At 40.2% G+C, this 26,896-nt stretch overlaps 1 protein-coding gene across 5 annotated transcripts in view; it reads left to right on the top strand.

Moving 5' to 3' along the window:
- Positions 1–24,874, top strand: part of LOC118122081 (vacuole membrane protein 1-like) — a 41,031-nt gene extending 16,157 nt beyond the window's left edge. For 4 of the 5 annotated variants that reach the window (XM_047343662.1, XM_047343663.1, XM_035178533.2 and 1 more), the window contains exons 6-10: positions 4,279–4,509; positions 9,282–9,413; positions 19,464–19,544; positions 19,915–20,031; positions 23,732–24,874. In XM_047343662.1, the coding sequence (XP_047199618.1) occupies positions 4,279–4,509; positions 9,282–9,413; positions 19,464–19,544; positions 19,915–20,031; positions 23,732–23,797 (627 nt within the window). In that variant the 3' untranslated portion in view covers positions 23,798–24,874. Of the gene's footprint in view, positions 1–4,278; positions 4,510–9,281; positions 9,414–19,463; positions 19,545–19,914; positions 20,032–23,731 lie in introns of those variants that run through there. The other variant, XM_035178534.1, reaches the window with a different exon arrangement.
- The last annotated feature ends 2,022 nt before the right edge of the window (positions 24,875–26,896 follow it).

Raw genomic sequence — 26,896 nt, 5'->3', positions numbered from 1 at the left:
ATTTAAAATGTAATAAGGCCACTCACGCTCTCTCTCTCACTCAAGCTGCGCTACAGCTTGGATCATCGAGCTCACACCCTTAAATTATGCTGTGAGTGTGTTTCTGCTGAACTAACACAAATTACACAGTGACACACAAGGTCGCGCACACAAGAAAGTATTGTTCATATGTCAAGTGTTAAACACTTCAAGAATACTTTAACCGTGATGCTGGATCGTGTGCACCAGAGAAGGTGGTTGACAGTGTGTGTCAGTGGCTCTTCACAGCGGCAGCTATTGGCCTGCCAGCTTTCACATCCTCCTCCAGTGGACACACTGATGCACTCTTTGTTCTCACTGTGGCACTGAGAGGAAGCTCCTCCACGCTCATGTGCCTCAGCAACTGCGATGTTTGTGGTCAAGCCTTTGTCCAAGATAGAGCTTAAAGAACAAAGTACGACATGTTCAGAGAAATTGATCAGTTTACGATCATTATTTCAAACTCCCTATAATTTGGAGGGGCCCCCACTATTAGCAAATGTAACTCCACCTCTGTCTTTGTAGACTTTTTTGGTTTTCTTGAGGAACTACAAAATGTGACCCGTTACGATAGGGACAACAAAGAACAGCGTGGGGGGGTTAACTTGACTCTGTATTAGTCTCCTATTGGCTTCAGTGGAAGTGAGAAAATGTCCTGTGGCGCTTTCCTGTCAAACAAAAATTATAAAAGAAAAATGGCACAACAGCATCAGGACTGTGTATCATGTTACCCACATTATAACATGCGAGTGTGCATGTGCACTATATTAACAAGACCATGTTCATAAGTTGCTTAGTGTGTATAGAGTGTATATAAATTGCACTTATATTGCTAAGAGGAGGCTATTGACTAAAGCCCTATTCAGCTGGTAGGTGTTCCACGGTAATGTGACTCATCATTCAACAGTTTTGAAATTACAGGACATGGTTTGTAATATACATGAACATTTAGCAACCAGAAGACCGTACCAGTATTTTACCCATGGCTTAGATTAACTCTTGCTCTCATGGCGGCTTTACTTTTTTCAGTTGTTGTATTGTTAAAAAATATGTTGGTGTACACATGTCAGATTAGCAAAAATGTACCGTAGAAAAATGAGTTGAAGGATGATCAGTTCTTTCCACTCGATTCACTTTAGAATGCAAGGATGTACTGAAGCTCCACATGTGTTTGAATTAACAGGAGGACCAATAAGTTTGATTAAATACAGTAGTCTGTGATTATTGCTGGGTTTGGTGTGAAAAATCACCCACATTAGTGCTCAGGGTGAGATTAAAATAACCGACCAGGACAGGTACTGTAATGCTAAATAAAAATAAAAAAATCCAGGGTGAATGGGGCTTTAGATAACCAGCTAGACCGTATGATTTTAAGGATCATTCCTTTCAGCGTCTCACACTGGATGTCTTACTATGGTTGTCTGGCAGTGTTTCGACCATGTACTCTTGCTTGCATTTGCTCTGTAGTGATGATACACTGACAACACGCATGGAAACACACTTATAGACGCACTTTATTACCAGATCCAAACTGTGTTTCTCCTCAAAGTGTGTGTGTGCGGAAATGCTCGAGTGGGGATCCCACTGGTTTTGCAAGGCCAAGCACTGGTTTGTGCAGGTCGCCACAGGAATGCCAACAATGCTGCCTCCATTGCAGAGCCCATGGGGTTAGAGAGAGTAAATTTGTGTCGGTGCTGATGTGAATTTAAATATAAGGTAGATATTTCAGTATATAACCCTCACCATGACTTTTTTTAGTATCCAATGTATGAGATGGAACAATGCTGTGTGAGAGAAAAAAATACAGTACTGCCTCCACTCCATGTTTTGCATTTTTCTTTTTCTCATCATCTGATTAGTCTTTCCTCAGAGATAAGGTGTGTGTGTTTGTGTGTGTGTGTGTGTCATCAAGCCAGCAAAAGGACACATTGGGCAGTTACCTGGATGCTGTGGGCTGGGCTACAGATTAATGGTGACTCACCTGTACAACTTGAGAGGACTGGGCTTTTGTGTGTAAGTTGAGAAGCAATGACACAGCACGAAGGAGAGGGAGAGAGCAGATACCCCAAGTCACGCAACACTCACAACAGTTGGCAGGCGGCCTGTGTGTGTTTGGTAAACACACACATTACCTGAGATAGAGCTGGAAAGTGTGAGCAAGAGGAATAGTCTTTCTTGGCCACTCAAACATTCTGCTGGAGGAGTACGTCTAGGTGCATGTGTGTGTTTTTATTTGTGTGTGTCGTGTGTGTGTTGTGTGTGTGTGGACTTGAGGGCAGCATGATCTCATTGCACAGTCAGTGGGGAGGATATGAGGCTGGGGAGTCTTCAGCCTGACTGGGTCAGTACTGGGAGTCTCTCTCTGGGTCACTGATGATTTTCCTATTTGTATTTTGCATTTGTAAGAAGCATCAGTCATTTTCAAGTGCTGGGAGTGTATTATTATCAGTGTAAATACTACAATGACTGCTTACTAATACCGTGTGTGTAGAAACAAATCTGGTGTCATCTAAAGGGAGTGCACTGAGAAGGCGTAGCTGTTTCCTGTTGCCTCACACGCTACTGTCTGTCCTGCCCTCCCCCGTCTTGTCCTGTCCTGTCCTGTCCTGCCTTGTCCAACACAGCTCCGGAAGTCTCAGCCCCACCCCACTCCTGCCAGATTGCTTTGGCGCTACATTGCATAATGCCAAACTGCCCCCGTGCGTCACTGGGAGCACCCTTCCTACACACATACGCATGAGTGTAAACACATGGAATACACACTGAGTACACATGGCTGTCATTTCAGATCAATCCAGACTTTTGCCCAGTGTGTAACAGAGGAACTGCAAAGTTACATGACCTCTTATTCCTACACTTCCGAAAACCTTATCAAACAATGTTAGCCGTGTTATCAACTTCACTTTCATACTGAGCCAGGGCAGATCACCAACAGCCATTTGTACTTCGTTTCCTTGTTCCTCTCATAACAACTTTAGTAACTGACACTGCAGGAATAACAGTTCATTTTACAGTTTCCTTATGGACTGTTGTATTTGTTGTACACCGCCTTTGGTTTGACCTGAACAAGAAATAAAATTACTCTTCAAATCAGATGTGTTAAATTAACTTTTAACCCTCAATCTTGGAGCCAATTGGCTTCTGGGGAAAACAGGCAATATTTCTTGCAGTGACTCCCATCTTCTGTTCTTCGCACACTGTTTACAGTTTCTCTTATCATACGAGTCCAACGTTTCTCCACACAAAACTCAAATCGATACTTTTTGTTGGTATTTTAGGTCAAGATTAAATTTTGCCAAATTTTTGTTCATAGCTATCTTCATATGAATGCAGATAAATGAAAAAGGCAATAGCTGATGCATTTTTTGCTCTCCATGCGGACTGTTTACCTGCCGGTAACCAGAGCCTGCTCAAATGGTCAAACTACAAACAGAAACCAGAAGGTTTCCAGACCCAAAATCCTGTCCCTCACCTGCAAATTCTGCATATTCAAATGTAGAATCTGTTTAGAAAGATTATTTAAAATGATAGTTCACCCAAAAATGAAAATTCTCTCATTATATACTTGCCACTATGCCAATGTAGGGGTGGGTGAAGTGTTTGAGTCCACTGCTCCTGTGGTGTCATCCAAGGAGTCCCCAATCACTTCAATTGTATTGGATTTGGCTGCAACACTGACCGTAACTAACTATCTAACCCTAAACCCTATTGTGAGGTAACAATGGAAAGTTGAATTGCTTCACATTAACAAAATGCTGCAATTAGAGAAAGAAGATATCAATGCCAATGCTGGTATTTCAAAACTTCAACATTTTCAAGATGAATTTCTTTTTGTCATCATCGTGGGTGTTTTTAAACCAAAATGGCTTCTGTGCTCACTTTTTTCCCCACCAAGGGCTCTTCTCTCTTTGACTGTTAACACTTTGATTCTCCTTAAATAGTTTTAAAATAGTATGTTAATCTTTTGCATAATGCTTCATCTTAATCATATGAGCAAGGAAAGCAGAATGAAGATTCACTCTTAATGCTAATTTATAGTGACTTCCTCCACTGCTGGAGTAACTACAGAAGACCCATATAAAACTGTCTTAGTGTTGTCATTCACTATTTGACTCATTGCTCTCACTTTGTGGCCATGCAGATAAAGAAGGGTTCTTCCTCTGACTCAAAACACAGTTGTACTCACCCCCACTATCTTTCCCTTCTTTATCTTGTTCTCTTTATCTGCCTCTCCTCCACCTTTCTCTCTTTTTTTCTCAGGGACCACACATAGCATCTGTGACCCTGGCAGCATATGAATGTGGTTCGGTGGATTTCCCCGAGCCACCATATCCAGACCAAATCATCTGTCCCCAGCACGCAGCACCAGAACTAAGCTCTGATGCTGAGGTGGTGGGTGTGGCCTCTGCGGGTGTGGGGTCAGCAGCCATCCAGGGAAGCGTCTCTCTCTGGACCATCATGTCCAAAGTCCGCCTGGAATCCTGTATGTGGGTGAGTGCCTGTTACACACTGAATGTGCATTCTGTTGACCGGCACAGCGAACTGCACAGAGCTAAGCTTTCTCATGGCTCAGTGTTGGTCACAGTTCGCCACGACCTTGGACATTCACCACAGCTTTGAGCAGTGTTCAGACTGAGTGCTTTGAAATATTGTTGCTGTCAGGTGAAACCCTCATATCTCCCAAATGCAATTATCTTGGGAGTTGAGAAATATAGTCTTGTTTATAGAATAACCACCATGCATTTCTTGAATATGTCCAGTGGGTTTTTGTCATTAGACAGAGGCTGGTAGAAACATGACAATTACCAGAATTTAAGGCTTTTAGAGACCCATTTTTCCAAGAGCAGGGCATTTATATGCCAAGGACTCCAAATTAGGTGCACAAATCAAACTTTTTACTCTGACTGAACCAGCAATTTATAGTGTGGTAAGAGAACAGTGGAAAAGGTGAAAACTTGACAACTCCTGTATATTTTCTGTGTGTTAACATGTTGATACAAAGATTTAAAGATCTCCCTCCAAACAAGTTTGCATATTGCCGACTTAGTGTGAATTTAGATAAAGTACTGGACGCAGATCCCATAGAACCTAGCATTGTTGTTCTGTCCCACCATGCTGGCTCAGATATGTACACAGGCACTGATCTGGCTCTGTGTCTACCCCCACTGTGGACAAGTGTCAATGCACACACACACACACACACACACACACACACACACACACACACACACACACACACACACACACACACACACACACACACACGTATATTGTACAACGTCACGGAATCTGTTTTGGGCCATTTCTAACAAAGTGACTCAGTTTTTAGACCATAGTCATTCTCTGCTGTTTTCTCAAGATGTCGAGGTAAAGTTATTGTCTTTGTTTTTTTGGAGTTTGATGCATGTATCTCCACCAGAAAAAGCTTAAACCTTTACTAGTGGATGTATGCAAATTGACATTTTCACTGTGTGTGAAAATATATTCATTGATGCTCGGAAAACCCCTGCTCCTTACCATAATTTCCCTTATGCAGTGTCAGTGGTTTCACACCTCTAACCAGCCCTGTGGCTGAAGAGAAAGATGAAATATTTTTGATCTACAGTCTTACAACCGACATTTTTACCACTTTATAGTAGAATAAAAAGGTAACACATTATAATGTGTATTATTATAACTTAAAAAAAAACTCAAAGCGTCTAGTTCTGCTTAGACCAGGGCTCTGTTGATTTATCAATGACTCACACAGAGTTTCTGTGAAACCACTGACAATGGCTTGTTCTACTGTTACACACATGCAGTTCACACAAAGACAGTGAAGTGGCAGTCACATTCCATTATCAACATATTTGTTAGTGCAGTATCTTTGTATGTGCATTGTTATTCTCCATTAACCTTTTCTTTCATAATGAGAAAGGCAGAACTACTGAACACTGAAAAAGAGAACCTGGTCACCGACACATGGTTTGAGTTTGAAATCGTTCTATTATCTGTTTCCCTGTTCTGCAGAATGTGGAAGGTGCTGAGGTGAAGGGGAAACACAGTTCCTCAGCTACTTCTTCATTACTGGGGGTGTTACAGGAACCAGACAGGCTTTGCACCACCCGTTGTGTACTATGATTGGCCTTTAGGCTTCCTTACTTTTCTAATACATTAACTATACACACATAGACTACCGGTCAAAGGTTTTAAAACACCCCCATGTTTCCAGTTTTTATTGAAATAAAAAAAAAAACTGGTTCTACATCCTCTGATGCATCAATGAGATAATACTTGCAGTACATTAATATCATAATGTTGAGAAAAAAGCAAGTAAAGTGTGAAGACAGACTGGTTGGACTGGACAGAAGGTGAAAGCAAAGCAACCTACAAGTGCAACACATTTATGGAAACTTCTGCAATAGAGTTGGATAAACTTTCCAAACTAAATATGATTTAATTTAGGATTTAAGATTCAATTCTTACCATCCACAACAGTGCAGCTGGTATTGTTTTAAAAGTAAGCGACATGAAGGCAGAGTTTAAAGATGGGTTTAACCTATGAGTACTGAGGAAGGCAAGGCAAGGCAGTTTTATTAATAAAGCACATTTTATAGGCACAGAGGTACTGTACAGGGACTTTAAAAACAAAACAGAGACAAAATTAAAAGAAATCAATCTGAAAGCACAGTTTGAAGCAATTTCAAGCAAAAGGAGAAAGATTAAAAGGAGGAAAAAGAAATAAAAAAAGTGTGTATAAAAATTTAAGTTGAGTGAAATTTTGTTTTACAAATAACGTAGAAATGTGTAAAATAATAAAATTATAATAGAATAAAATAAAATGATGGTACTATGACCTTGTAAAATTGTTGCTGCAATAGATGGAGCAGTCATACAATAATATAGTAATGACTTCTGTGCACTAATCTTGTAATTTAATAATTACTAGACATTGCAGCTGGTGTAATTACATGTCAGGTACAGACATTACACTATGTATATACAGTAAACAAATATATGTTGCACACATATTTATACATGCTCACAAATGCAAAATTAGAAACAGACACACGTACATATGTGATACAATTATATTATATAATACTGTAATAAAGAATACCCTGATATTATGATCCACACCGTTCACCCCTTAAAATAATGGTGCACATGCTGTTATAAAGACACACCCTGTCTTATATATCTACACCCCATCTGCTGTGTGTGTGTGTGTGTGTGTGTGTGTGTGTGTGTGTGTGTGTGTGTGGTGTGCTGTGTGTCTGTGTGTGTGTAAGCCTGCATGTAAAAAAAAGTTTGTATGCTTGATTTACTGGAGTCACATTTCCTCTGAGCCCAGCGTCAGCCCCAGCAGCAGCAGCACCGTGCTCTGATGTATGATATAGGAGTCTGTGTTTGTGGGTGTGTGTGCCACCTAATCCCTCTGGACTCGTCACCACTACACCCCTGTAACCCCAGCCTGGCATGGCCTCGGCTGAGGCTTGTCAGCTCTACAGTTGGAGACACCTGTTGCGCCCACGATTTCAAAGCACCCCTGCCAACATTCCCCCTCCTTCTGTCGGCCTCCCACTGGTGATGAGACATGACATTCCCCCTCCCAACCATAACCACCACCACTGCCTCCTCTCCTCCTCTCCTTTCTCTTTCCTCCTCTGTCTGTGTGTTCTTCTGTTACCTCTTGAAACCTCTCTGTCCACTACTGCCGCTCCCTGAAGTGCTCCACTTCAAACGACGCCACAGTGCAGGTGGATGTGTTTCACTGCACCGTGCACAAAACGGACACACACACACACACACGCACACACACAGAGGCACATGCAGTCTCACAAACGGAGGCAGAGCTATTGAATGGAGCAGCTGCCAGGGAGATTAAGGCACGTCTCCATTATGAGAAAGAAAACTGGCAGATTTCATCAAAGAGTGCAGTGTTAACAAGAGAATAGGGTGTCCAGATTAAAGATGCAGTCTGCCAGGTTTTGGGTTAGCGCCGCCTCCTGAGAATGATTGTTTGGGCTTGTTGTCGCTGCCATGGTTGCTAACTACCCACTAATCATCTCCTGGCTCAACCATCCAGCTACATGGAGGTAATGTGGCTGTGATTAGTCAGTTATGTTCTTCTGAGAGAGAGGGAGATTTCAGAGCTGGAGCTTTTTTTTCCAGTTCCTGTCTGTAAACTGCAGGACTTTTGGAAAGTATCGGGGCTTGAAATCATAGACATGTCACCTGTGATTTTAACTTACACTAACTAAATCCACAGCAGCTTCTATTATCCCCCTGTTGCGACCCTACTCTCCCCCTGTGCCTGGAAACATTAAAGTAATGAGCTGTGAGCAACTCCAAAAACACTGCATTTCTTGGCGGCTGTTTTCATTGTGTTAATTAAGTCTGTAGCCCTTACCCCTCACTCCCCCACCCTCCTCTTCATCCTCATGTTTTGGCAGTATGAACTTGTTGAACCCGACCAAGTGCTGAGGATTTATTTCCCCTCAAATCACTTCCGCTTTTTTCCTGTTAAGCCTCCCTCAATCACACGGGCTCCAGAGCTTTATAGGTACAAGCTGCTTTTGGCTGTTAGATATTGGTATTTTGGTTGCTTTAGACCTCAGCTGGGCTCGTTAGCACTTCTTAGATTGTTAAGAAACGCTGTATTTCGCATGTCCAAAGTAATTTAGAAGAGTGCAGTGTGTTGATGTGTTATATAGAGGTGACACCCTTGGCTTGTATTTTATGTGTCCGTGTCATTTTGTAATCATCTGTGGGATTTTCGTTCTCTTAGATCATTAAATCATTCTGTCTTAATCCCATTCAGCACATCGATCACACAATCCCAGACATCAAGCAGTGCAAGCTCCTTTGGTCAGTTGATATTTTTATTTTGCTCCATGAACGCACCCTATTTACTTGATTTTATTAAAAGATATAAGCAATATCTACCACCGCATCTGAATACAATTTAATTAAAGTAGATACAAATAAACAACTTGCAACAACTAACATCTCTCTGTCTTTTTCAAAACTATGTTTGATTCAGATTTATTGGCAAGACCGGACAAAAGTCTGTGTTGCCAAAACAATACTTGAAAGAACATCACGTCAGCGAGTATTATATACACCAATAGCTGAGCCGCAATAATTAACCATCTCCGTGGTGTGTGTGTGTGTGTGTGTGTGTGTGTGTGTGTGTGTGTGTGTGTGTGTGGTGTGTGTGTGTGTGTGTGTGTGTGTGTCTGTGTCTGTGTGTGTGTCTGTGTCTGTGTGTGTGAGAGCAGGGTGCAGGTACCGCTATAGGAGAGCTTCCTCCCTACTTCATGGCCAGGGCTGCGCGGCTCTCCAGCGTTGACCCTGATGATGAGGATTACCAGACGTTCAAGGAGATTCTGGACCAGACCCACTCTGCACAGGTGACACATCTTCCCCAGCTCAGCCTTCATCCTCATTACCCTCTTCTATCTGACCCTTCTCACCCGCTACCCCACAACACTCATCCAACTTTTCCTTTTACCTGCATTCTCACCTCCCTGCTCTGCAATTCTGTGCTTGTTCCTTGAACTAAATCAATTATTGCCCCTTAATTCCCCCAAAGTGTAAATCTGGTGTGCCAGATTTACCACCTCGCACTGTGCGACTATGTGTGTGTGTTTTTGTCTGTGTGCGCCTCTGTCTTTGTGAGAGTTACACAGTAATAGACCTTGCAAAATTAGGATATTTTGGGAAAGGGAACACATTTTGGTCAGTCCTCACCACAACTTTAAAGGGCTTTCATGGTGAAGAGTTTTAGGGTCATGGTTAGAATTAGAATTAAGAGTTAGGCTTTGGGAAATGGTGTGGGTTGGGCATTTAGTTGTGATGGTTAAAGTTAGTTTTGGGTAAGGGGCGAGGGAATGCATCATGCATGTCAGTGTCCTTTCAAAGACAGAAGTGCAAGTGTGTGTGTATCTTGACCACTGACCATATCCCAGCGGTGCAACACACGTCTTGACTCAGAGAACAGCTATGCTTGTTAAAAAATATGTTTTCATATCAAACATCCCTGCAAATGTTTCAACAATGCCTAACAGCTCATTGTAAATATTTATTTTCCTACCTCTTGTGATTATGAATGAAGGAAGAGAATTGGGGGGGAAATACGTGTGTGGTTTTGTAAAAGGCTTTTCGTCAGAACTGCCTGTCCTGACACAGGAATGCTCTTCTCTCTCCAGCAGTGTGGGTCAAACAGTCAGACAGGTCAAGTGCACTGAGACAACTGCCTCCATAAATGGTTTTGAACTTTACAACAGGCTCACTGACTCCTGCATTTGCAAATAAACTATAGCAGACAGTCCCAGCAAGTTAGCAAATAAATCCCCTGGTTGAGGGTATCCCAGAAATTCGAGGGATTACTGAGTGATTCAGAGGAATGTTTCTGTTTGTTTACAATGTGCATTTCACTTTTCAGCCTGAACACAGGATTAGTAACAGCTCAACCATGCTGTGATATGAATCATTCATTACTATCATGCTTTCTTTGATAATTCAACTACAAAAGGAGAAAATGCCTGCAACGAATGCCTCTGGTTATCTATCTAGGCCATGTTTCTGTGTGTATGTGAAATAACAAAACACAACTTTATGAGTCCCATTAACAAATATCTTCACCCTGTGCAGAAGCAGGGTATTGGATTATTTTCCATGTGTGTGTGTGTGTATGTGTGGGTACAAAATAACTCAACAACACAAGGATGGGTTTTCACAAAACTTGGTGGTAATATTTATTGGGAAGGTATCTCCAGATGATTCACCTTTTGAACTGATGAGTCATGGTCAATAAAAACATGGTCCAAAAAGCTAATTTTCCAAGATACTGTATATATATATATAAATAATTAGTTACAATCTAAAACGTATTTTAATCAAGAAATTATTCCCCATCATATGATGTCATATGATAAGTTATGTCACAAAGTCAGAAACTGACTTCAAGTATAGCATTTCCATGTATATTTGCATATGTCTGTAGACACAGGCTTATTTAAACTAATTTGTGATCATTTGGTAGGAATGAGGTCATCGTGTCACCATGATGTCATATAGTGAAGTATTAAATTAACTTTTTCAACCAATAAGATTAGTGACACAATCTACAGTTTATTCAGATTACCAGTCAGTCATCATCATATGGTAACATTACATGATGATGTCATTATAAAACGGTATTACAATATAAAAAGGTTATCATTGTTACCTCACTATATCTGTGGATGAGTTGTTCCTCGAACTTTATTGGCAGAAAGGTTTTTATTCAAAATATCACGATAATGTCTTTCTGTAAGTTTTACAACAAATTTACAGTTTAGGATCAGGTGAGAGGGTAGAGCACGTTTAATTGGTTTAGGAGAGACCCACCCCCTTTTTACTGAAGTGGTGGGCGGACCACCAATCATGTTATTTTTCTGTTTGTTTTACATTCTTTTTCAACATCTTGTTTAATTAAAAATGTCAATGAACAGTTATAACAAATGAAAGACATTTGTTCTGAGCAAGTGTATAAATTGGCAGGCAGCATTTCCCTTGTTTCCAGTGTTGTTGAAAGTAACAAATTTATGGAAGCAAGTGTTCTTGAATCAGAGCAAATCGCTCATCAATACCAATGATGTTACGTGTTGAAATCCATGAAGTACAAGAAGATTCCCTGTATTGCCACACCTAATCAGTGTTCCTCAAGCATGACTACGGAAGCCCGTTGGCATCTCTCCTGGGAAGGTCACCTAAAATATGAAATAGTTACTGTGTATTTCACAAGAACTGATTTTGCTTTTTCGTATCCCGATTCAAGAATGCATGAAAATTACTTGAATTTGTCGAACTTTTCATTGTTTAACCAGTCATTTGTTTATATCACTGCCTTCTCTCCCACATCAACCTCTATAGGAACTCCTGGACAAAAGTAGATATCACAAATGAGTTACTGCATTCCATTCTAGTGGCAGAAAATCCTTATTGGGATAAAACTTTGACCCACTATTACCGATGTCAATGCATGTATTTTGCCTTTGGCATGGCCACATACATACACATTTTTGTCTGTCTCCTCCACAATAGGTGAATAGGTCTGATGTCACAAACTCACTGTCCAATGCCTTTTCTGTATCTATAAAAAAAATGTCTGAAACACCTTGTTACACCATCCTTAAAGATTTGTAGGGTACAAAATGATCTTAGAATAAAAAATCTTTTTTCATGATAAATCATTCAATAAACAATTCAAGTCCCTAGAAGCAGTGACTCACATGTGCTTTATCAATCAGTTTTTCCATGAAAGCATAGTTAAATTGGGCAATGTATTTTAATTTAAAATATTCAAAAATAACTGATAACAGCTTATCAGCAGAATTTGAAGAAATACATTTTGACATTAAGTCTATGTATATTGACGCCTATTTATTTAGTTGCTAAAACATCTTCTGACATTAGTATGCTAACCATCTATTCCCGGTCCACTTTGTTATACTACTTTATACATGCAACATGTCAACAAGATAAAAGTGGCTCTACGTGAGGGAGAGGTTTAGAACTTGTTTGTGAGTGGCCAGTGAGCCCACTTTTGATACACGCTCTTTGGTGTCACAAAGAGGGCCAGGAAAAATATTCTCGATTCTTTTCGACAGCCTACCCATGCAGCGGCCGGTATGCCTGATGGTCGGTCCGACCGTGGCACAGTGTAAGTGGGGGTGGCAGGAGAGACTAAAGAGGGCATTTTCCTGTTTCTCATACAATAGGGTTTGCCACCCCAACTTTCTTGTTATATGCTGCCCCCTATTTGTTTCGAGTATGAACTTGGCTATTGGCCAGTTGTAATATATTTCCCCTGAAATATACCAACAGTAACTTTGGTGTTCACAGCACAGCTCTGACATCACGTACTGATAAAGTGGTACTTCCCACCGAAACTGTGAGAAAAGAGCAGAGACAGTGGAAGTGAAAAGACAAACAGGCAGCCCAGGGAAGAGGAGAGATAGTCTAAATGACCTTCTCAGCATTGAAGAGTTCCCGCGTGTCCTTTCCCAAACAAATTAACAGCGCTATGCAGGAGGAGCATCGGCTATTTGTCTCGCATCCATGCGAGTGCAGATTGGAAGTGACGCTGCATGCTGCTGTCTCAGTACACAGCCTAGTCTTGCTCTCTCTCTGACATTGTTTCATTTTCTGTCCTCTCTTCCTATGCTCTTATTCTTTCTCACGCACTGCTCGCCTCCCGCTGTGCATTGCTCTCTCTCTCGCTCGCTCTCTCTGATGATGTCTGGCAGCCATGTGTATGTATGTAATGTGCTCGTGTGATTGGTCAGCATCTGGAGGCAGGTAGCTTGCACCATCGAGGACCTGCCGCGTACGGAAACTGTTTTTTCTCTCGCCAGAGCTTTTTACCGTCAGTCGGATGTTCTAAGGGTTCCATCTTTCACTGAAGGAGATCCCGCAACACCTCTGATTTTCACGTTTCCACCTTCTAACCTTTTTACAACTTTTAAGCTGAACATGGAGGCATTCATCCACCGGAGTTTTTGATTGAAAGCTGAAAATGAATTGTAGTAGATCAAAGAGGAAACCTACTCCATTGGGATTGGAGAAACTGGGCTATCACTGGATATTGTTGTGCTTTGCAGGAAATGGTTTAATTTTGTCATCAAGGATGTGACCCCCAATTTAACACCCCCACCCCCACGGCTAAAACACACACAAACACACATGGACTCTCTCCACCCTGTAGCAACAGAGCTGGATTAATATGCTGACTACGTCCCCTCGGCTCAAGTCACAGAGGTTTGTAGGTGCCAGCAGTTTGACTTAAACCCTGTGGTATTTCTCTCAGCCTGCGTGTGCCAACTTCCTGCCACAAATGCACGTGATGCGCAGCACCAGAGCACTCCGGGTTTTTTTTCTCATTCATTCAACAGAGCTATTCAAGAATAATGAAGTCATGCCTTTTCTAACGGCTCCAGACGCTGATGTCATGAACATCAGCTTTTTTTCCCCCTCTTAAATCTTTTGCTCAGTACACGAGTACTCTGTGTGCTGGAGAGAAATTCTTCAGTATCGACGCAGACAGTCTCGAAACATCCTGCATGGATCAAGTCCATGACTGCTTGTAACCTCCGCCTGTAACCTCCGCTTGTAACCTCCGCTTGTAACGGAAAGGGTTAACAGGCTGTGAATTCTTGATTGCCAACTCCCAGGATCGTATCTCCTGTAACTCAAATCAGGGCCATCTGCGCTGGGCGTATGCCTGCCTTTCCCCCTGGCCTACTGCACTCAAAGGCTCTCTGTGCTGTGGTTTGCCCGGCCCCGTCACGTGACTTCTCTGAAAGTGCCCCCTCCCTCCTCCTCCCTCTTTATTTCCAGTAAACTGTTTGAAAGGAGGGGGTGAGTCAGAGTAAAACCAGCTTCCCTTTAACCACAGCTTGTTAAAGAATTTGTCAACGTGGACTCAGGGGTGCATTTTTTTTGTCTGTGTGTGTGTGTGCGTGTGTGTTTTTGTGTTTCGTAGCCCCTATCTTTTCTTTTTCTTGAAAGAGGACTGTAGCTCTGAATGCGTCAGGACTCCTTAATCACTCCACTTCATGTGGCAGAGAGAGCGGGCGCAGGCGCGGGCTTGTCAGGAGTTAATGAGATGAACTTTAACCGTCTTCGTGTTGGGGGGCTCACGGCCAGTCCGGAGATGTGTGTCTTCTGTGTGAAAGACTTTCATTGAGAAAAAAAGAAAACAGAGAGAGGGAGAGAAAAAATGTGCGTGGGTGTTGACTTGTGTATAGGCTATGCATAGATTTTTCCTTGTCTGACACTTTTTTCCACATGGAGACGGGTGCCGTGTCACTGCCTGCTATGTTCTATGTTCGAACTCTGTACCCCATCAGTACCGACGTCTACTGGAAACAAAGTGTTTGCTTTGCCAACGTTTTTACAATGAAAATTCCACTTTTAATGAAGAAACCTTCAAATCCAAAATAAACACCCTATCACATCATACAATGATCCACTTGAGAAAATCTAACTTTTTTTACAAGCGAATAATTGCAATCTATCCTGTTTTATTATTTAGTAGGATATACTATAAAAAATATAGTAATGCTTTAGATAGATTTTGAATACTTTGGGTCAAAAAAACTCTTCTCTTAGGTTTTTCTTTGTAGATGTTTCTCATAACTGTCATCACCTGGCAACTGTAACCACAAATATTCAAACTATCATAGAAATGACTGTTATGCCTCACAAATTTAAATACAGGCCATTTCCTGTACATGTGGACCAAAAGCCATTGTTAAATTCATTGTCCTGGTGACACAGTTCTAATCTCATTTCAAATATCCTACTATTCCTCATAACATCGGCCAAGGAGGCTATAATTAGTTTGTTTCTCAGTAGAATCAAACAAAATAGTACTAAGATTTGCACCAACCTATTGGAGGGATGAAGAATGTGCCAGGGAAGAACCCATTACATTATGGCGCACATCCGGTAAAATGGGTAAAAAAACGGTAAAATGTGATTTTTGATAAGCTCTATCATTTCCTTCTTAATTGAGGAATCAAATAATCTAACCATTAGGGATAGAGAGAAAAAACAGACCTATATCAGATCAAATGATAGTGGTATTCAGATGTTGGCTCCACGTGGGGTGACTGTGCAGACTGCTGAGTAAAGCATCTGTGCCGAGCAGCCAAACCTGGAACCAAAACCTCCATATTTTTAATGACGCTCCCTTGGCGAGATCTTATCAAATGTAATTGCAGCTAAACCCAGCCCTACAGGCCACCACTGGTGGGGGTGGAGGAGGGGTGGGGGCTAGGGTGGCGGCAGGCAGCCCTTGGCAAGCTGCCTGGCAAAGATGGTGATTTTCCATAAGCCGCCAACAACAGACTGGATGTCTGAACCCGAGCCATCCAAGATAGGCACTTCCCCAGTCCAGAAACGCAGACTAGAGTGTCCCAAGTACATAGTTCAACTGTAGTAAATCAGTGTCACAAGTTCACATGCGCGCGCGCGAGTACACACTCCCTCCCCTCATCTCCTCAGGAAACCTTTGTTCACACTGCAGTGATATTTTCATGCTCGCCCTCACTGCATGAGCCAGAAGCTCAACTACAATAAACCAATGTAAACAATGTACGTGTCATGATGTCAGAAAATGAATGGGATTCTCATGTGGTCTCCACGGCGATGATCGGTTCTGCAGGGTTCTGTTTGTGCTACAACACCAGCGGTCGTCAGGTGTCCCTGGTCCAGTCAGTGGTTCAGCTGTAAACTAGCAATACACATTCCTTCCCTCCCTGTTTCCTACCATCTGAACAACTCACACACGCACACACACACGACACACACGCACACACACACACACACACACACACACACACACACACACACACACACACGCATGCATGCATGTACACATGGGGTCGGGCTAGAATTAAAACTACAGGCTCCTCCAAGTAGAAACTATCATGATTGGACATAAGGGGAGGCAAAAATTCAAATCATGAACCAATCAGATTCTATGTCCCTTCGCCCCCCCCACCATCACCATATTAGGCGACCTCCCATGTCTCTCAAATTTCCTGTCCACTTGGTTGCACCCCATAAAGAATGTCATCAGGACTGTACTGGTGCTGATGACCATATTAGGTATGATCATGCTTTGCCAGCCCCCTCCTGATTTTCCTTTTCGTATTGAATTAATGTGGTGTTTTAAAAACAGAGGCCTCACTTTCCAAAAGAAAACCCATTTTTTCTGGTCTTTTCTAATGAAACTCTTTTTTGTTTTTCTCTAGACTTTTGTCACTTGATTTTGTTAAGAAAGTTATGTTTTCATATATGTTACACATTCATTTAGGATATTTTGATTTAAAACAGTTAAACACTGCCCATTGAACTCTAATTGTTTTAGGGGTTTCATTCTAAAATGTAATACATGCATTTTGTAACATTTTGCAACATGAAAAACATCAAGAAACAGTATAAAATCATTATTGAAGTAATTAAAGAAAGAAAAAGCCTTGAGGTAATGATTCCCAATATAATAATGCCCACATATGTATTTTCTTTCAATTGTGTGTCTCACTTTAGAACAAAAGCCTTCATGTCATTATAAAGATGTACAGTTGCAGTAATTAATGAATTATGTTATTTCTTTTACATAAAGATATTTTGGTTGCAAATAAGCAGGGAATTTCAAGTTTAATGTAAAAGACACAAAATAGTTATGTCAATGTAAATAATCGATATGATTTCATGTAGCAAATGAACAATATATTATAAATAATTTAGATTAAGAAACTGACATTTTGTATTGTGCTCAAAAATATTCTAATCTATACATTTTTCTGTGTAAGAATACATAAACAGACAAAGATTTACTTTGGAATATTAAGTAAAACCCAAGAAAAACAAGCTGCCCATTAAAAAATAAGAAAGTACAACAATCATTCCCTTAATGTTTCTAACAAAGTATGATCTTAGTTTTTTTCATGATTAAACAGGTAAGAACTCTAAGAAAAGCTCAGATAAATCTAGGAAAAATTAAGAATGAATGTCATTGTCCAGCTTTGGCAGTAAAATCTTTTTTCCCTGCTGCTAAAAGATCTATTTATTAACATATAAACAAGAAGTTTAAAACCTCGTAGTTGTTTTTTAAGAGAATTACACATTCTCAGTTTATTTTATTTTAGATTTAAGAGTTGAGAGTAGGAAATTCTTTACAAATCAAAGATGGATTTAATTTTACAATGGCAAATTTAGCATAGTGGAAGCAATCATTGTATAGTTTACCAAGATATTGTGTCCTCCGAAAATATAAAGCGTCTTAGATCAGGGGGCACCTCGGCATTCCTGCTTTATTCCCAGAACTAGTTGAAGTAAATCCTCCTCCTTCCAGAAAATGTATATTAGGGAAAAGTCTGTCATTGCTTGGAAAAGAGGCTTTTGTTGAGCTGTCAAGACGGATAGGGCAAGACCAGCAGAAAAAAGTAAGAATTTGTGAGTCACTGGAATGACCAAAGTGTTGTCTCGTTCTCATGTTCCCAGAGACAATGGAATTGATAACGTACTCTGGTGTTAAGGTACAAACATTTAAAATCTAGTTCGGAATTTATAGCTTAGAACGAAGAAGCATTTTTAAGAGATAAGTCTTGTATTTCTTGTAGAAAGTGTGGCAGGTGAATCTGTGAATATCCACTGGGAACTTGGAGATATTTGTGTCATAAGATCAGAAAGAAAACATACCTACATTTTACATTCAGATATTCAAATAAATACATTTTCCTTCTAAGAAGTAGTTTGTTATTAGATTAGTTAATATTCTTTGTGATACATGTAAAATAAAATTAGCCAACTTTTCCCTACTGAGATGTTCTCATCACACATACTTTTCACATTTATTTAACATGATTAAACTACGAATTAGAATAAAAACTTAAAAAATATTTTAAAGAGCATGCATAAGTTCAGATTTTTTTACATATTTATCATTTAAAATCAAGCACCTGAACTTGGAAAGGTTTAGAAACTCAAACTGTAAGATTTGCTGAAGAAATATCACTCTGAGGCATAATGTATTAAAAATATAAAGTTTCAAGCTCTAAACAGTTTGCACTGCAATATATCTAGTTTCTAAAGGTGTAATTATTTGGTTTGTCTGTTGCTTGCTTTTGAAATAATTGAAACAAACTTCTTGCTGAAAGCAGGAGAAAGAAAACCCTCTTGTTGCCGCTGCTGCTCCTTTGAATTAATTTAGAAACAAGCAAAAATGAAAAAAATAGATTATTCCTTCATTTTTCGTTTCATTTGAACAACAACATGTTTTTAGATACAAAATGGAAAGATTCAATATCAATGCACACACAGTAAGTTGTAAATACACAGAAAACTTTCACATTCAGAGATGAGGGAGGATTCTTAAAAGCAGATCTTTGACATTTCAATGTTATCACAAGTCAAGATATTATTCTAAATTCTTAATTTGTTTTAGCATGAGGTTTTAATGGGTTTCCAAGCAATGATTAAACTTCCATTCAAAAACAACACTGGAGCTTGATACACACACTTATTTCACACACCTCGGTGATATTCCCTTACATGTCCACATGCATGCTTAAAAAAAACACTGAAAAAAACGTCACCTTTTCATTGCTCATTTTTACTTATTAGTCTGAAATTTCCTGTAAATTAATGATATCAAATATAGATAATTAATAATCTTTTAAACTGTCAAACTCAGTAAAGCATTTATAAAGAGAGTATGTGTGTGAAATATAATAATTTTAAAAGAACCATTATATTCTCATTCTCATTTTGTAAAAAAGAGGCCTGAGTTCTGTCCTGAAGTCTACGACACATTTTCTGTAATAATTATGTATGTGTGTGACTAAACATCAAGTCTCCGGTGAATGTCTCATCACATATTTCTCTCACTTTTTTCTTTTTTTCAGGACTTTGCCAGCAGAGGAAAAGCAGCAGTTCAGAAACTCATCCATCAAGTTGGATTCCTGGGGATTCTGGCCTGTGCCTCTGTAAGTAAAACCTTACTTAACTTTTTTCTGATAAATATTCTTCAATTGTTTATCAGGTTTAATAATTTTCCTAACCACATAGACCGTATATTGAAAATTACAGTTCTTAATTTTTTTGCCAAAACATTATCACAAAAATAAATGTTATATTGGAAAAGTATCATATATTCTCATGGTACTATCAGTAACCTTAAGTAGGTGTATATGTAGGTACATAGGGAGAATACAGAAGTAAAAAAAGAGAAAAATACTCAGTATAGCATTACATTGTTTCATCCATGTGTTGTTTCATATATTTTCTCTGCATTATTTTGTCTTTTCATTTATATTATATTAAGTCTCATCATGTATATTTTGTCGTTTAATACAGATTCCAAATCCCTTGTTTGACTTGGCAGGAATAACATGTGGACACTTTCTGGTCCCGTTCTGGACATTTTTTGGTGCAACACTCATTGGGAAAGCAGTTTTCAAAATGCACATTCAGGTGAGCTGCAGTCAAATTATACAAATCTTATGAATAATGCCTCGGCTGTTCAGAAATATACTGTCGATTATTAGAGATGGTAAAGCAGAGTGTGACACCTCTCACGAGGCAGTACTTGCGAAATGAATTTGTGTGGAGGTTTAAGGTTTGGGTACATGTTTATTGTTGTCTAGAGAGACGGGTGTGTTAAATAGTGAATCACACTCATGCACACACACTCAGGTGAGCTGCAGTCAAATTATACAAATGCTTATGAATAATGCCTCGGCTGTTCAGAAATATACTGTCGATTATTAGAGATGGTAAAGCAGAGTGTGACACCTCTCAAGAGGCAGTACTTGCGAAATGAATTTGTGTGGAGGTTTAAGGTTTGGGTACATGTTTATTGTTGTCTAGAGAGACGGGTGTGTTAAATAGTGAATCACACTCATGCACACACTCTCTGTTACTGTACTCAGCTGGTAGTAAGGAGGCCATTTTGTGCCGGCATTGTTGGGGGAGTCAACCATTTTGTGACTGCAGCAGCAGCAGCCCCAGTTCATTGTACAGTAGACTGGTCAGACTCCGAATTTATGGGAAAGAAAGATATCCATCCTAACCCTTGAATAAGAAACTGCTGTTAAGAGACTTGGCATCACAAACGTTTCTTCTAATCCTGGAAAATCCTCAATTTGCGTCCAGGAATTTGCAGTATGTCTGTGATTACCGTTAGGGGCTCAACTTTCTGTTTTCCAAGCAAAGGCTGGAGTTTGCTCATGGTGACACACAGAGGAAGGGTTAACGCGAAGATTCTTTTCCACTCAGCCTCGTTCCTTACCATACGCAAAAAACATTGTCCTCCACCACACTAGAAAAAAAAAAGGTGGAAGGGTTGGCAGTGAACCTAGTGAGCGCGAGCTAAAGCAGATAAACATTGTCTGTGGGAGGTGATGTAGAAAGAGAGAAGGAGAGATGGGGGGAGTTGGAGGGAAGTAGGGGGTGTGGGGGTTGCAGGCACAGTTGACACAGTCACACACACAGGACCAGATAATACCCAGGGGTCCCAGGGGCCCCGTCTGACAGAGGTGCGTCCCTCCCTGCCCCACAGAAAAACTTCACCCGACTCTCCGGCATTTCTGAGGGGCCCCAGTCTCTCCTAAAGCCGCTTGGTTAAAAACACATTCAGGGTCAAGTTTGCTTTTAATGCAAAATGATTGAGTAGTTTACAGAGTGCGAGCAGAAAACAAGAAGTACGAGAGAAAAGCACGCTGATAGCAGGTGACATTGTCCCTCATGAGCCAAAGGGAACAAAAGGGGATTTCGAAGCTCTGTGTGTGGGTGTGTGAGAGTGCAAGCTGTACCTGCAGCTTCAGGTGCTTTCTCACCAGTCTCTAAGGAAAAGCTCGCTTTTATATCCCGAGCGGCCGCCGCCTTTTTACGCTCATTAAGCTTCACGTCTTACTGTAAGCTGCTGAATGGATGAACGTCAGCTGCTTTGTGACGCAGCAGGCCGTTGTTGGAACATGAGTGTTGTCATGGAAATACACATTTCAGGCCCTTGAGAAAGGTGATTTTGCCGAGGTCATAGCAGCCGTGAGTTGTGGGAAAGTGAAGAGACTCCCATGTAGTAACAGTGAAATAAGAGAATTATTATTCTGCACCATTTGACACTTGAATCTGAACTTATTTAGTGTCAGATTTGTAAAAATACAACTTTGAAAGCAGGGTGCTGTTTTTGCTGGTCGTTGTGTGTTTTTAAGACTGGGTGCACGTAGCTCTTATAACCTTTATCAGTGAATTGAAATCAGCAGGTCAAAACCATGTCACCATCAGTTTCCGTGCAGACACATAAAATACATCATAGTCACCTTTCCTGTGTCGACCATCTTGTCCCTTCCTCATTTTTGTGAGATGATAGATCATTTTACTTGTCTGTAAAGGACACAAAAAGAGTGGGTGTATAAAATCTGTGTTTATGTGTGAGGCTTAAAGTACCATAGCAAATATCATTCTTTTTTTTTATCATGGCAAATGCTAAAGTTGTTATTTTTGTGACATTTCCAACATTTTGGCTGAAAGTCAATAGCACGACCCAAATTAAAAGACAATAGAGCTACATGGATGACCTGAATTACATGTTACACAATGTTACAATGAACACTGTAACATAGAACTTATCAAAGGGGCCCAATTGTAAAGAAATTCAATTTTATGAAACCTAAATTGTCATTGAGGTCCTGGTGCATACTTACCTGCAGTATAACAATTTAAAAGTGATTTTCTGCTCACAAAGCTGTTGCATCTAATTTTGTCCACCTACAATGTCATTTATTTTACTCTGTATAGTTTTTCAACTTATACACCTTCATTCTCTATAAATAATGTTGGAACAAAATTAATTATAGTATAATAGGCATTTCAACTTCATAAACTGCATCAAATCAATATATCATTCCTCTTCATGGACCAAGTCAAGTTGTTATCAGACATTAGTTTTTAAATTTATTTGATATGTACCAGTTAGACTTCGGAAAAGCATGCTGAAAAATATGGATTGTTGTGGGTCACTATGAAATTATGTCAGCTCAAAATAATATGAGCCAAGGTTCGTTAAGACAGTTCCACATTATATACAATACACTCTGTAGGTGATCCCAGTGCCTAATTGGAGCTACACATTCATAATGAGTGAAATATTCAAATCTAGGTTGACATTTTTATGGCTCCATCATTACATAAATTGAAAAATTCGAGATGATGTCTTGTGTATCATTTTATACACTTTCCCTGTAATTGGGTAGTATATATTTAGTGTCTTTGAAAACCTTGGGATCTGGACTAGAATTTAAAATAAGGTTCTGTGGGTTTGAACAATCCTTTTCTGCACAACATGAGTTTGTAATGATGGACCCGCCAAAAGCTCTGTTGGGTTAAGCCTTTCTAATGGCATGTTGAAGTCGACCTAGATGTTACTGGATCAAACCACATTTTTAGTTGCCAAAACGCATGTTTGTTTATAAGAATACAGTAACCTACACCAACTCATAGGGCAACTAAAGGACCTTGAAAAATCTGGTCAGTTAGTGGGCACGTGTTCCCGCTCCCCCGCAGGAGGACACAAGGCTGACGTGAGCCAGAATGGCTGCCAGTCGCCTGCCTGTCCCTTCTGGCGCGGTGACTAAGCAGGAATCAGACCAGACAGGAGCCAGCATCCAGACCCCCTGTGAAAAAATGACACATCTCTTTTTATTCCCCCACTTCTCTATCATCAGTTACTTTACACACGCACACACACACATTTGATGACAGCCACTGTGATATGCTGACCTAGTGTACTGTGTTGGTGATGTGTCATTAAGCCCAGGCCTTTTATTTCTTGCCCTCCATGACAAAAGGGGGGTCTGCCTTGGTTGGTGCGTGGCATGGGTTTTGGGAATAATGGCATAGTGTGTGTGTGTGTGTGTGTGTGTGTGTGTGTGTGTGTGTGTGTGTGTGTGTGTGTGTGTGTGTGTGTGTGTGTGTGTGTGTGTGTGTGTGTGTGTGTGTGTGTGTGTGTGTGTGTGTGTGTGTGTGTGTGTGCGTGCAATTGTGTATGCGTGTGTGAGAGAGCTGGTGGGGGGGGGGGTTCAAGGAATTACTGATCAATTATGATGCATGCACTGCTTTGACCTCAAGGTTCAGTAACTGTCTCGCTCTTTCTCTGTGTGTCTTTGTCATACAGAAACTGTTTGTGATCATCACCTTTAGCAAACACATAGTGGAGCAGATGGTCTCCCTCATCGGGTGAGTAAGACTCAACGTGTGTGTGTTTGTGTGTATACTTGTGTGTATGTGTGTGTTTGCTATCCAAAAGTACCCTGTGGGATGTGCAGTGATCACACATGAAATAGGTAATGTAGAATCTTATGATTGAGGGGTGGTGTGTCGGCATACGGGGTATTTCTATTCGTTTGTGTGAAATCTGCCTCCTCTTCCTCTTGACACTGATGAAGGTCACATAATCAGAGGTGGCTTTGAAGTACTTTTTGGAAGATGTCTTGTTCCTTTGTACCGTTTTAAATACTTTGTGTATACCTTTAAAGAAAGGTTGTGTCCCATGTTGTTCTCCATTTTGGCTCCTCGCTCCGCTGTTATAGTCTACATTATGATTAATAGCAGGGATTCTTCCACTGGATGACTATGGGTGTGAACATGTTCTGGCTGCTTCACAGGACAGGATGAACTCTTGTCTATCACAGAAACCTCCTCTCTGCTTTATCTCTGATGAAGCACAGTCATAGATGGTTATTACGTTTATACCTGATCCCAAAGGGCTGCCTCTGGTTGTCTAGACATTTTATCCTTTTGACAAAATAAGGTCTCTCAGGTAGATGTGCTAGTGCTTACTAAGCTGAAACTTCTTGGAAAGAGAAATCCAGTTTGAGTTTCTGGTTGGAAGAGATTTCACAAGGAGATATCAGTGTTTTTGGTGGCCCATCTGGAAACGGGGTCAGTTAACCTTATGTGTTGTGTTGAATATTCTGTACCAGCTCCAAGAAGTTGTAGGACTGAGAGATTGGTTTCAAAAAAATCATTTCCAGAAAATTGTAAGAATGACTCCTACACACACACAGCCGCTGGGCTTTTCAAAATAAGGCTGGATGTAATAAAAGTTGAAAGAGCCTTGGTGTTGGGTGTAGGTACTGATGGGTGCTATGATGGGTGTCCTTGTAGAGATGCCAGGGGCTGCAGCTGGAAACTGCCCTCAACACACCTGCAAGTGGGAGTGCCATTTATCACATACACACACACACACACACACACACACACACACACACACAAACACACACACACACACACAAACACACACACACACACACACACACACACACACACACACACACACACACACACACACACACACACACACACAGATTGACATTCACACTGCAAACTTGGTCTCTCTCTCACACACACTTGGTGAAATCAGGCGATGAGATTGCATCAGCTCTCTTACTTGCCATGTTGTCCGTTTGGGCATTTGCCTCATTTCTAAAATTATTTTTGGAGGCAAATGTATTCTGCATTTGATTTTTTATAAACGGTATATAATCCTCTTTTACTGATACAAACTAGAATGTTGTGTATCGTGTGTGTGTGTACTCATATATGTATAGACATCCATAGTGTGTGTGAGGAACAGTTTTGAGCCTAGAACCTACAGCATTAAGTTGTGATAGTTAAGGTTAAGGTGGGGGGCGAGGGAATGCATTGTGCCCTCACTAAGACAGATGTGTGTGTTTGTGTGTGTTTCTATTCATACATATATATATATATATATATATCATAAATCTTGTGTGTGTGTTCATATACTGTATATGAATGGTTTGTATATAAATACAAACCATTTACAATGTGTGTGTGTGTGTATTCATATATATATATATATATATATCGACATACATTGTGTGTGTGTTCATATATATATATATATATATACATTGTGTGTGTGTGTGTGTGGGGGTTGTGTAAGACCTGTCCCTGATCTCTAGCAGTCACAGTTCATTGAGCTGCAGACTCAGAGCAGCAGATCATTGGTTATTGACAGGTTTCAGTCTGACTCATTAGCCGCTTTTTCTCTAAAGGAAGTTTCCCTCATCACAACTTCTCAACTGTCAGCTTCCTTCCTCACTGAGGCCTTTCCGCCTTCACCTATGATTTTCTGTGCCTCGCTCACTCTCACTCTCACTCACACATCACCTTATGAATGGGTGACAGCCTTTCGGTTTTAACCCCTTCAGGCACAGACAGACCGCAGGCATCTGCAGTTGTCCCCTCCGCTGTGTACATGCACAGTTCCGCACGCATACACACCCACACACACCCAGTTTATTTGTATGCTCTTTTTCTAAAAGATAAAGCTCCTCATCTCTTGTTTTTTTTAACCCTTTGAGCCGCTGTACTTTTCCAACATGTTAGCTCCCACCAACTAATATTTTAAATAAATCAGAAATTTTCAGTGAAGCATTTAGCACCTGGCCTTTCTTGGAATTGTTCTGAAATGTGGTCTACTAATTTAAAATTATATTTATTTGATTGGAGTTAATGGAAAACATTTTCAGTGAAGTTCTTATTTATTGGAATTTGGTTGTTTTCTGAAAGATTTTAAAGTAATGATTGTTAGTCTCATCCTTTCATAATATCTTTGCTGTCTTCAATCGGTCTGGAAATGTTTAAACAGTTCGATGTTTGTTTTTGTTTGCCTCTGTGTTTGTCTAGTGTGTTAGTGTTTGTGTGTGTGGCTGAAGTTACCGTTGGACTTTGGCCGTGGGGATTTCAGTCTTGTATGACATAATACAATAGTGCACAATTCATTTCCTGCTTTTTGACCAGGTGAGCTGCTTGGCACACATAAACACACACACACACACACGGCAACAGAAATCAGTGATAAATTACAGAACCTGTTTGTAATAAGGATTACAAAATTTCAAATTATTATAAAGTTCAAATTATCAAATATCTGGAGGTTTTTTTTTTTTATTTACATTTATGTTATTCACTTGTTTTATTTATTCAAGTTTGTAATTATTTCGTCATATTTTAAATGATTAAATCTGTAAACCCACAAAGATGCTGTTTGTGGAAAAAATAACACAAGTCAATTTACCTGTTGAATCTAATGTTCAAATGTAAACTTTTATTTTTTGTTTAAAAGGCCAGCCCTGAAGTTGTAATGATAGGGAAAACATACGTTTGGTGATAAGAAGTGTGTGTGTGTTTGTGTGTGTCTCTCCTTCAATCCCTGTGTATTTATGTAGCTTATAGATGACCTCAGATATATATTTTAACGCAGTCTGGATGCTGTAGTGTGACCATCAAGTACAATTTCAGCACAGCACTGCTG

Source organism: Hippoglossus stenolepis, chromosome 15 (assembly GCF_022539355.2).
Source record: "Hippoglossus stenolepis isolate QCI-W04-F060 chromosome 15, HSTE1.2, whole genome shotgun sequence".
Lineage (NCBI taxonomy): Eukaryota > Metazoa > Chordata > Actinopteri > Pleuronectiformes > Pleuronectidae > Hippoglossus > Hippoglossus stenolepis.
This window is presented reverse-complemented; position numbering and strand designations above follow the sequence as displayed.